Consider the following 12,391-nt stretch of genomic DNA (forward strand, 5'->3'; position numbering starts at 1 on the left):
TTACAACAGCTGGCTGGATAGCTCAGTGAGTTAGATATCTGGCTGCGAAGCTAGAGGTTGAGAGTTTGATTCCCCCCACTGTACTTCCTGCAAGGAGAGCCAGTGTGTGGCCTTGGGCAAGCTGCACAGTCCCAGGGCACCCCCGGAAAGGAATCGTAAACAACTTCTGAGTCTAGCCGGAAAGCTCTGAAAATAAGTCAGAATTGACTTGAAGAATTTATTATTATTATTATTATTATTATTATTATTATTATTATTATTATTATTATTATTATTATTATTATTATTATTATTATTATTATTATTATTATTATTATTACTACTACTACTACTACTACTACTACTACTACTACTACTACTACTACTACTACAGTACTGTTAGGCAATAACCTCACAAAAGAAGTGCAGACTTTTCGGGGAGACCCCTTGAGTATGCTGCTCAAGGAGCATCGTTTCAAGTCAAAAACATTCAGCACAGAAGAAACGTGGCTGCCACTCACTGGAGATGGGGCGCTTGGGTTGTGTGGCCAAGTTAATGGTTGCTTCTCTTTCAGGCCCCCATCCAGCTCCATTCTTGGCCTTGACTGTGTAGCGATAGGGCTGAGACTCTCTTAGGTTTTCGATGAGGACCATCCGCTTCTTAGACTCTTCTACCATGACTTTCTTTACTGGCCCAATGGGTCCTAAAGAGGGGGGGGAAAGAGTATGCAGTGTCTTTTCCTGTTCGGACAGTTTTTGCCGCTTGGCTACTAACCATCTGTCTTGGATTTACTGTAAGCTAACGTTTGCATAGAAGTATAGTCCCAAAGTAACCATTAATACAGAGTCTGAGGGAGTATTCAAAACAAAGGAAGGTAGTAATGGGTAGCATGCTGTTGGCTTGAATTGTTCCAATATTCAAGCTCTGCTTCGACCATTTCCCTCATCATCCCATTGCAATTGTATAATTACTTAAAATACTTCTCAGTTTCCCAGCCCTCCAGTCACCGATTCATATATCTGTATCACGGTCATGGTGTGAGTGGAACCATTCTTCCTCTTGGAGGGTAGAAAAAGCCCTAGTACACCTACTTTCCTGCCTTCTGAGCACCAAAATGAGCACAGAATCCTAATGCACTCAGTTAAAAAGGGAATTCCACTTCGCGATCACCTGATGTTCATAGCCTGGACCAACTTCTGCTTCCATAAGAGTGAAAAAATGACAGCTTCCATCAATGTTCTCTCAACATAACACAACGGAATAGCTATTTAAAAAGTACTGATCAGTACAGCTTGGTACAGTTTTTTAAAACCCGGCTAGAGGAAATCCACTGAATCAATGGGATCTTGTAAGTCAACACTTATTTAAGTTCTACTGATTCCATTGGTCTACTCAAGTTGGGACAAACCACTGGATTTATGCCATAACTTTCAAAATAGTGGCACAATAAAGGGAGTGAACAGAACCCAGACTTACTGTTTTCCTCGTTGACGGGTCCATAGCCAACTTCATAGGCTGTGATCACTCCATTAGTCTCGGCCGGCTCAGCCCAGCTCAGTTGTGTCACAGTGGAGGAGATTACATTGAAAGCCAAACGTCCAGGTTCACTAGGGACTGCAAATATAGAAAACAAAACAATGATTTAGTGGCAAACAGAAAAAGACTATTGGGATACACCTAAAGCAGTGGATGGACTATGAGCAGCAACCCCAGGGGAGGTGGGTTGCATACACAATCTCAAAATAAAACTTGCTAGGGTAGTTTTATATAGACCTCACCCTGCCGCATGCTGTAAAATAATTAAGACTATAGTCCTTTTAAATCAGATCCCATGAATCAGGTGCTAAAAACTCTAATATTCCTGGAAGAATAAAGTGCCAATCCTCATAAAGATGATAGGATTAGTTTGGTCTATAGGCTAGTGGTTTGTGGTGGTGGTGTTGGCAACAGTGCCTTCAACAGTAATGTTCTCATCTAAAAACCAGAGGAAGGAAAGTAACTAATAACAAATATCCAGTTGCTGCTGCTAGGTCATATTACAAGGTGTAACTTAACAAGGAATAACTTTGTTCTTTTTGTATTGTAACTGCAACTTTCCAATTATATTCAAGCTCACATGGCCTAACTATAAGACGGAAGAATATCACTTGGTTCAAGTCCTGTCTTGTACCCTGTTGTGAATGTTGGCGAGACAACCTAGTGGATTCGAATGTCTTTTTGTACCGAAATCACAGACCAGTGGCTGGCTATACCTAGAAGCATGTATTCTGTGTATTCCTAAGAAACACAGAAGTCGCTTTCTAATAACGGCAACTACAATTGTAACTATATCATGCGGCTTAGACTATAAGAGATCACAATTATATTTTGAAAGTAATTTTGCCAGAAAGGCAGAAAGAAAATTAAGGCTGTGATTACACTGACAAGTTGAATCAGAGCATTTTGATTTTATTGCAGTTTGATTCGCTGCCTATTTTACGCTTCTGTTCAGATTAGGTGACCACATGGAAACTGCGCACTGTTTTGGTGTCAGTGTTCCTCAATCTGATGCGGTTTTATCCACATCACTACCCACATCCCCTCTTCCTTTGATCCTGCCCTCTGCCAATCCCCAGCTCTCCTTTTATGGTCCATTGTAAAGTCAATGGGATACTTAATGAACTCTGTCTGGTTCACTGTAAAGTCGGTGCGTCCTTTCAAGGAGAAAGGTGGGGGTAAAAATATTTTAAACAAACAAATAAATAAAGTGTTGCATAGCATTAGGGAAAAGGGACAGTTTTCCAAAAGTCTCCAAAACATAGAAACACATGCACACATATCACAGTTTGTCAGAGTTGTTTCTATTTCATATTGATTTTTATCTCATTTTTTTTTCCATGCAGATGTGAACGAGTCAGTATAGTGATAAGGCAATTTAGTGTTAAAATCAATAGGGTTTTTTTAAAAAATAAAAACTTTGGGGTAACTAGGGAGGAAGATAATGAGGGTCGGCGTTTCCTCTGTCCAAAACATCATGCCCAGCTTAGTGATGCTCTACATGTACCACTTGAAAGTGCTGACTTACCTTCCTCAAGTGTACGGCAGTGAACCACTTCTGAATAAAGCCCTTCCCCCATGGCATTGTAGGCACAGGACTGCATCTCATAGTCACAGTAGGGGTACAGGTTAGTCAACTCTGCTGATGGTACTTTCGAATCGAGCAAGTGAGCCTCTGATTCAGGGTCTCCTTGGATCCAGTATTTTACCTACAGCCCAATGAGAATACCCTTTGTTTTCAAAGTTTTAAGCCACCAGAAGCAATAGGCACTGTATACAGTAATTATAAATATCTTTTAATTAAATAAAATATTTTCACTCTAAAATATGATGTTTCCCAGAACACACACGCACACATTAATTAACCTCTGAAGATATGCCACAACTTCAGAGAATTAATTTCAGAGTTTCTTTTGCTTGATGTACTGAAACTTTTTGAATCTAGTCTCCTATTTGAAGATAGCTTTTGTATTTTTTTTATCAGGAATCTTAATGATAAATTGTGTGCCATCAAGCTTATTCTGACTTACGGTTATCCTCCCAGGGTTTGCTAGATAGAATGCACTCAGGATTGATCTACCGTGGCCTTCTGGGACCACGTAGCTTGCCCAAGGTTGTACAGGTGACGGGGCACATAAGCCCATCACTACATGTGCTCCAAATAATCTTGGTTGGTCCTTCTCTCTGGAGGCACAGTGAGGGTTCAAACTCCAGCCCTGGCTCTTCAGCCAGGTGCTCCAACCTACCGGCTTATCTTAGCTCATAGCTTGTGTAATACCAGATGTGTAAGATTGAAAAAAATATGTACACCCTATTTTAGAGTTGAATAGCTATCCCTGGAGGCATCCAGGAGTGCAATTCAGCTTTTTTTGCTAGAAAAAGAAAGAGCCAGGGGAAAGCTAGGGATTGCAAAAACAGTCTATGGGGCTGTAATTTGCCTACCCAACATATACCTTAAATCAATCAGTAGACTGCTTCACCTCAAGGACCGAAGAGGCAGGATTCCTTCTATTTCTTCTAGAGTTACCTGCTGTGGGGCAGCAGGGGAGACACGTGGTTGCTGACTGTTTGAAATGAGGTAAAAGGTTTGACATCTGGGGCTGGCATGGATGAGGGGCTTAGGAAGACTCACTTACTCCCCACCTACTCCTGCACTGCACTGACCACTGGCATTGCAGGAGATGATGGTTCAGCACAACAGTCAGCCACTTACCTCATGAGCTCTCCCCTGACACCCCCCCAAGAGGGTAGTGATGCCCCTGAAATGGAACCACACTGAAGCTACTCAGCTCTTGTCCCATTCAAAAGTGCCAACCACACTCCCCTTGGAAAACACAGGCAAGCTCTATTTGGTTAGCAAGTGACACACTGCCAGATGGGAGCAAATGTCTGCCCTGTTGGTGAGTGTCAGAAGGGTGGGGGCAAGCAGCCTGGGGTAGAACATGACTGTTACTCTGTCTGTAGATAATCAGCTCACCAGCAGCTATGGCATCTAATCTCCATCCATACCTTGTACCCCGCAGGTTTCCCAGGAGGTGGTAACCAGTTGAAACGGATCTTCCTTGAGCTTAGCGCTTGGGCATTTGGATTAAGAGGGGCAGCCAGGAGGCCTCTGGGAGACTGAGGAAGCTGGCCTAAGCCCACCATGGATGGCATACCATCAACCGCTTCTGTTAAGGGAAAGAAGGGAATCAATGGCATCTCTACATCCATAACCACTCTGGAAGAAAGAGGCACCTGGCTTGAGTGGCAAAAGCACTTCGCTACTTCCTTCAAGCTGTGGTAATTTTGCGCCTTCAGTATGTCCCTCTCAACTCTCAAGTTAAATAATCATCCAAATGACTGTGCAATCGAAATATCTGAATCTGATCTGAAATGCTGTTATTTATAATTAAATAATGTGATTAATTATAATAAATATATCTACATATATAAACAACTTCCATGGCCTGTCTAAACAGATCATCTATTCTCCCTGCTTTGTACTGGTTTTTGCCACCTGGTACTATTTGAGCACAGCTCTTAATCGGATTTCTCTCCATATCTATTCTGAAAATCCCACTTTTAAGATATCAGCACCTTTGAAAAAAAATTGAAAAATATTTCAAAAAAGTTGAACTGACCCTTTAAAATGATATTTCTGCTGTATCTTTAGTCCATACCCTCACTTTAGTACATTACTGCTAAAAGGAAACCTTTCTGTGAGAGTGCTTGGATATGGGCCCATCCTGCTAATCAACTTTAGAAAACAGCTGTCTTCTAAAAATACTTTTAAAAAGTTTTAAGAAATTGTTTAAAGATTATTTGCTTTGCTGTATCTGTGTGTCCAGCCCCCCTCCCTTAGTAGATTTGTGCTAAGATTGAAAGCTGCTGAGCTACTCTGAGCCCTTGATAACCCACTTTGACAATCAGCTGTGTCTGTAACAACTCCTCTTTAAATGATCTGGAAGAAATCCTATGATTATCTTCTCTGTTGAGTGTTTTTGGTTTTTGTGTGTATGGATTATATAATGCTTCCAACCCCAGGAAATCTGTGAATGTCCAACCTTGCCCCTTCTGCTCCATTCCCAGTATAAAGTGAAATAAATGAACACCTATATAAGATGGTTTTAAAGGCACAGAAAGCCAGAACTTGTATTACTCTTTGCCACTGTTGGTACCAAGACACTCCATGAGTTGTGTGGACAGCAATCAAAATACTGAAATCATCAGCAATACACCAGATACAAAAGGAGAACAAATGCTCTGTCTGGATAAGTCCTGAATCTTGAGGTGATTTAAAGAATAGCAGCTTCATTATGCTATCAGTATTTATGGACTAGAGGCATTGCTTTATCATGTACATGCACAGTTACCTCCTTTCACACATCCTATTTAGTGGCCCCCATTGCCTTGATATATCTACTTACTATTCTGCTTCACTGGGAAAGGCACAGGGACTCATGTACTCCCTCTCCCTATGCATTTACTCGAAACAGAAGGCCTGAAAAGGGCTAATTAGAGTTTTCTTGCTCCACGTTTTGAAAAGATATTAACCATGTTTGTCCCACAGAGCCTGGTGTCTATAGAGAAGTCTGGACATCCACACAACATAGTACAACAGACACATATGCAGAGATCAGAATGAGGCTTGCCTTAACAAAAGGGAGGAAGCTCACCTGGATCGACAATTGTCACCATGGTTTGAGGGTATTTGCCAACTTTTGCACCGAACCTGGGGTTGACGAGATCCACTGCAAACTGCTTCAGCTGCTTATTGTGAAGCAGGGCATCTATTTCTGTCAGCTCCAGCAATTTTACCTGCACCTCCTTCCTCTTCTCCCCAGGCAGGAAGACCAAATCGCCTTCTGCAAATACATAATCCTTGGGAACAAGGAGAAAAGTGTGCTGAACAGCGCTGTCATGCAAGCTCAACATCTTCCCTAACAGCTCTTTTGAAATACTTATACATCACCCTCAGAGAAGTTTACAATATTTAAAAATGACAATCCATTCTGAAAAATATCTGCAAAGATTTAAAAAGACGTTCCACCACTTTTCTCTAATACTGTACAGGCAAGACAGTTCATCAGCTGCTCAGTGCAGCAATGAACAACTATGTATCTGAATTAGTGATTCTTAAAATTAGTATTTCACTAGCAAGTAGGATGGCACAAACAACATAACAAACATTAAGGATCATTGGCATACATTACTAATACTGGCTCCAGTATAATAGTGTCTCCTGTGGTTTTGTTGCTCCACAACCCCCTAGTTCTACATCCCCATCCCTTTTCTATACTACCTGTCATCAAAGATATTAACAGAAGTACAAGAACATGGCCTAGAACTATGCCAATTTAGAAGATTTGTATAATTTATTTAATCTCCATATAATTTAGATACAAGATTTATATCCTCCTTTTGCAATATCTGGAATATTTAGCATTAAGAATGGTTGACAGGAATATTTCTTGAAGGACCTGGCTTATGTCTGTTTTCTGCTAAAGGGGCAAAAAGGGGGAAACAGTATATTCCCTAGTTTTCTGTGCCGGAACAACATAAATCTGGATATCTGCTCTTTTGTACAACATCCATGTGAAGTACACAGTTTCAGTCCTTTGAGCTAGATAATCCAGGCTTTCTAGATATGTGATAAAAGCACATCTCTCCAGAAGCAGCACAATCTGCTTAAGTAGAAAAACTAGCATGTACTGTATTTACTACATATGGAATCTCACAACTCACAAAAGATGAGCTACAAATGGTATAAATATAGTAAACTGTCAGCAAAAGGACTCCATACATCTACACGAGGAAGGATGTATAAAAACCCGACACCTTTCTACATATGATCATTCTTTCTAAGTCATTTCACAACACACATACTAATATACATTTCTGGTTCACAGGTTCATCATCCTTACTCTGCCTTCCTGGGCGGTGAGATCACGCGTTCTGTAGGTTATCTGGGATTTCCCATTGTCCAATATGTCACGAGTCACAGGTATCTTAGCCACCTGGTCAAAGCGGCTGTATGAATATTCTGGCTGCAAGAAGCTAATTATGCTGTTGGCTAAAAGGAAACACAAATATAAAACAGCTGCAGCAGCAACAATAGCATATTAAATAAAAGGCTTACAGCTCGGTGAAGTTTGAATTTACATAAGGTAGTATAAAAGAGTGATTTATTTCTGCTCCTGGCAGTCTCATAGAATAAACACAACCTGCAGTAGGTTCTTCAACATTCTATTGCAAAGCATATCACGCAATGGCCCATGCATCAACGATAGGGAAATTTCACTTCAGCAGATATTCAGAAGACATGGATGGTGAATATGCAAGATGTTTTTAGACTTCAACTCCCATTGACTCCAGCCAGCATGGCCAGTTGTGACACATCATGGCAATTGCCCCAAAGTATCTCAAGAGCCAGACATTCGCTATGCCCATTCTAAGGTACAGATGTGCATGGGACTACACATGGTGACATGTTTCTTTCAAATATCATTCTGTGTGCTTCTAAATACTGTACAGTGGTGCCTCACTAGACGGTTACCCCGCATGACAGTTTTTTCACTGTACAATGGGTTTTTTGCGATCGCTATAGCGATTGCAAAATGATGTTTACATAGGAAAAAACCGCTTTATGATGACTAGTTCCCTGCTTTGGGAACCAGTTTTTCACTTCACGACGATCAAAACAGCTGATCGTCGGGTCTTCAATATGGCCACCCACTGTGTAAAATGGCTCCCCGCTGTGTTTTGGGGGGGATTCCTCGCTATACAGGGAGCAGAAAATCACTGCCCTATGGAGGATCTTCACTGCACGATGAGGTATTTCGCCCATTGGAACACATTGAACGGTTTTCAATGCATTTCAATGGGCTTTTTTATTTCACTTGACGAGGATTTCGCTCTGGAATGGATTATCCTCGTCAAGTGAGGCACCACTGTACAAATACATTCTCATTTTCTTGAATATGATCACACTGGTGCAACCCAGCTCGTACTAAGTACCACACCTGGTATAGTGGTACCTCAATTTACGTTCGTCCCTATTGGCGAATGATTTGAGTTACGAACGGCTCCGTTTGCAAAAAGTTGCTTCAACCTGCAAACGGAGCCTTGATGAACCGAAAAAAGAAAAAAAAACATTTCCTGCCCTTTTTTTTGACCTAAATTCATATTAGGTCAAAAGAAGAAGAAGAAACCCACCCCCTAGTGGTGGAGTATAGATTAACCGGCTTTGCATTAGTTCCTATGGGAACTAATGCCTCTACCTACAAACAGCGTTTGACCTATGAACGGAAAACATCAGATACAGATTAAATGGTTTTCAATGCATTCTAATGGGAAAGTTTGACTTGACTTGCAAACTTTTCGACCTGCAAACTTAATTCCAATACGGATTAAGTTCACAAGTCAAGGTACCACTGTAATTTGTATGGAAATATTGTGCCAAGAAATTCAATCCAGTTGGGAGTACCTCTTCTAAATGTTATCATCCAGTGAGGCCCTAAGACCCTCTTGAGTGATCTCTTGAATGAGACAAGCCCCAAATTCTGAACAAATCAAAGGTACCATGATCAACTGCAGCAAGCAGAAAATGGTGGTCTCTCTCTCTGCATTATTTTACAGAAACCTTTTTGGGTTCCAAGGAGATTTCAGAGTGGTCATTAAAGCAGATATCATCCTCATGGAAGGTGTCTCAGCTGAATGTGCCGTTATTGGATACGACAGGCTAGAAACAGGGAGGAGGAAGGACAGCTTGTCAACCACAAACCCCTCTGTGAACCTTCATGCCATTCACATATTTACCTTGTTCTTTTATTATGGTGATGTTGACCAACCGTCGGCCAATCTCTGCAGTTCCCACAGGAACATCTATGGCTTCCACTTGCAGCTGTTTCTCATCATCATCCTCTTCCCTAATGAAGAGGGGAACCCGGACATCGACCAGTTCCACTCCTTCCTGAAACTCTACCAGTCCATGAGCATCTGAGGTTGGAATGACCACAGGCAAAGAAAGCAAGAAGTTAATCATTTGGGGTTGCACAGAGCTTGTTTCTATTTGAGGGAGACACAACAGACCTTAGCAATGTAGAAAATGTGTGTTTGCCTAGGTGGGGAAAGTGTGGCCCATGAGCTCTACATGCAGCCTCAAAAGGCCTCAATGTGCCCTCTAGCACCTATGGGTTCTTCAACCACCTCGCCACTCAAAAAAGGGTTTGGGAAGCAGTTTTACCATGTTTTGGTATGTGCAGACCACAACACTCCTGTCATCTGTTTTTGTACTTTAAAAACATTTTTGTCCACTAGAGGGCAGTACACAAAAGCCTTTTGTAAAGAAAAATATTTTTGCTACTGGTAGGCTGTAGGGGAAGGCGCAGCCCTCCAAGGCCCAGGGGCAGGCATGTGCCAGCCTCTAGTTGGGTGCCCACCTCTGGTCTAGGCTTTAACACTGCAGGACACAGGTAGAATCTCACATGGGTTGAATGTTCCTCAGTTTTAAAAAAAAGTAAAAAAATATTAAATGAAAAATCCGTAGACATATATAAAATTCACCATGAGAAGGCAAGAATAAAAAAGCAAAGCAAAAAACGATGCTGCTTATATACCACCGCATAGCTTAAAGCACTCTCTGAGCAATTTACAATTTAATTATGCAGGCTACACATTGCCCCACCCCCACTCCAGCAAGCTGGGTACTCAATTTCCCGACCTCAGAAGGATGAAAGGCTGAGTCAACCTTGAGCCAGCTACCTGAGCCCATTGGGATCAAACAGGTCGTGAGCGGAGTCTTGGCTGCAGTACTGCAGTTTAACCACTGCACCATAAGATTCCCAGTAGAACCTTTCTGTACCTGACATGCCAGGACGATAGCAGAGGTAATGTTTTGCATGGAGAAGAGTCCTATCCTATAGAACACACACACCTCGGCCTCTGCTTGAAGGCGTATAGCCCAGACACATTTCTGAAACCACAGCGAGAACAAAACAAAGCCTAGCACCACTTACCCTGGTCGGCGATTACAGTGTAGTAACCAGGTACCACTTTCAGATCATTGAAAGCCTCTTGCGAGACATGCTTCTCTGTTACTTTCACTATCTCATTCTTTGCTGAGCGGGGAGCAGGGAGTACAGTGTCTACGATTGTGTGGTCCTGTCTGGAGAAGGCGTGGGAAAAAAGATCAGGCTTTCTCCTCTTAAGGCTCCGTGCCACTTTTTGTTTTGATTCTGGCCACTGCGAGAATGTGCCCCCTCCCCGTGAAGGGATGGGATCATCCAACTGCAAAGAACTGTGTACCACTAGACCAGGCTGTTGAAAATACACGGCCACTGCTTGCATGGGTTTATCTATTTGATCACACAGGTGTACCTGCAAGTTACTTTTAACCACTGAACTGTGCCATTTCACAGATTGCTTCCTGCCTCCCACAGAGAGGGCTCCAAACCCTTTACACCATTAAAGGCAGTGTTTGCAGCACAACCATGGACTGAAACAACCCTGTAACCCTAACCCATAAGAGGTGTGGCATAAAGTTTGGCCCACTGCAGTTGCCTAATGTGTGTTTACTGCAGGCTTACAGTCATGCATTTTCCACTTCAAACACTATAGCGTTCACCAAAGGGCAGCATGACCAAGAAACTGCAAAGGCATGGGACATATCTTTCAAGCAACCGTTTTCTGGGTTACGTAGCAGGGGTAGTCTGTATGCAGCTCTCATTACTGCTTGGAAAGGATGACCATCACCATACTTCCCCACACATGCTATGTTTAGGATTCACCAAAAAGGAGATTCTCTCTGGAATTAATATTACAGTGCAGAGAAAACAGAGAGCATTATTAAGAAGATACCAAATTTTCTGAGTGGTAGATGAATAGCATCACATCTCAGTGAAAATCACCCCAAAGCCCCTCAACACTTTTCCTTACCTTTTCCCAGCATTTGGTTGTAACCTAGGAAGAAAAGAGATGAAATACATATTTTAGTTAAAATTTAAGGAGCAACAGAGAGCCTTGTTGGTTTGATCTCTCAAATAAACTATGTATGGTTCAGGGCTGGAGAACATGTGGCCCTCCAAAGGACATATAACTGGCAGCACATTCAGTGTAAGTAACGGTAAGAGAGCAGTCCAGCCACATCTGGAAGGCTACATACCTTCCCAACCCTGACATAGTTCTTTCGGAAAATTCTTTACCATGGAAAAAAGTTAAAATTACAGTCTTATCACTTTCCATTCCTTACACATTTTTCTTGCCCATATCTCCTCTGTAAGAGGAGGAGGCAACCTTTTCAGCATGAAGAAACTCTCCAGATTTAATCACACGACTCCCCAATACCCCCAGTTTAATCCACTCATGTTCCTATTTAAAAACCACCCACTTTCTCTGTGTGTCTGCCAATTCTTTTTTTTTTCTGGAAGCTTCTCACCTGAATTTTGTCTGCTGGACTTTGTGGGCACCTGAGATAGTTCTGTAAACCTCATTCAGCTGTGAAGAGCAAGAGCATGTCATTCAGATTTTCTACAAGAGGTACGCAAAATATATCAAGCTGGTGTGTAAGAACTGCACTCCCAATGTTCAAACCAGTGCTTGTATTATATACTTCAGTCCCCTACTCCCATTATATTAAGTAAACATGCTCTTAAGTTGTACTTTATTCAGATCTAAGAAAATGAAGGCTCCAATACCAGTTTGCTTCACTCTACTCCTCATTAGGAACGCTAACAGACAGTAGCAATCTTTGCTTACATTTTCCTCCACTTGCTTCTGCAATTGCTCACGTTCGCGGCTGTCTGGTTTAGCAAGGTTTTGGGTGAAGAGCCGGGCCAATCTGAGAGATATACCATAAGGAACTGGAAATGAGGAAAGAAATCAGTCAGATTGCTC

General features: G+C 41.9%; 1 protein-coding gene across 8 annotated transcripts in view; it reads right to left on the reverse strand.

Annotated features, from left to right (window-relative positions):
- Positions 1-12,391, reverse strand: part of ITGB4 (integrin subunit beta 4) — a 93,576-nt gene that overhangs the window by 19,159 nt on the left and 62,026 nt on the right. For all 8 annotated transcript variants that reach the window (XM_078386024.1, XM_078386025.1, XM_078386023.1 and 5 more), the window contains 11 exons: positions 12,254-12,357; positions 11,934-11,992; positions 11,435-11,458; positions 10,516-10,664; positions 9,317-9,496; positions 7,423-7,571; positions 6,175-6,379; positions 4,526-4,686; positions 3,045-3,225; positions 1,457-1,594; positions 501-683 (listed from right to left, as the gene is read on the reverse strand). In XM_078386024.1, coding sequence (XP_078242150.1) covers positions 501-683; positions 1,457-1,594; positions 3,045-3,225; positions 4,526-4,686; positions 6,175-6,379; positions 7,423-7,571; positions 9,317-9,496; positions 10,516-10,664; positions 11,435-11,458; positions 11,934-11,992; positions 12,254-12,357 — 1,533 coding nt within the window. The remainder of the gene's footprint in view (positions 1-500; positions 684-1,456; positions 1,595-3,044; positions 3,226-4,525; positions 4,687-6,174; positions 6,380-7,422; positions 7,572-9,316; positions 9,497-10,515; positions 10,665-11,434; positions 11,459-11,933; positions 11,993-12,253; positions 12,358-12,391) is intronic.

This window comes from Pogona vitticeps, chromosome 2, assembly GCF_051106095.1.
Source record: "Pogona vitticeps strain Pit_001003342236 chromosome 2, PviZW2.1, whole genome shotgun sequence".
Taxonomy (NCBI): domain Eukaryota; kingdom Metazoa; phylum Chordata; class Lepidosauria; order Squamata; family Agamidae; genus Pogona; species Pogona vitticeps.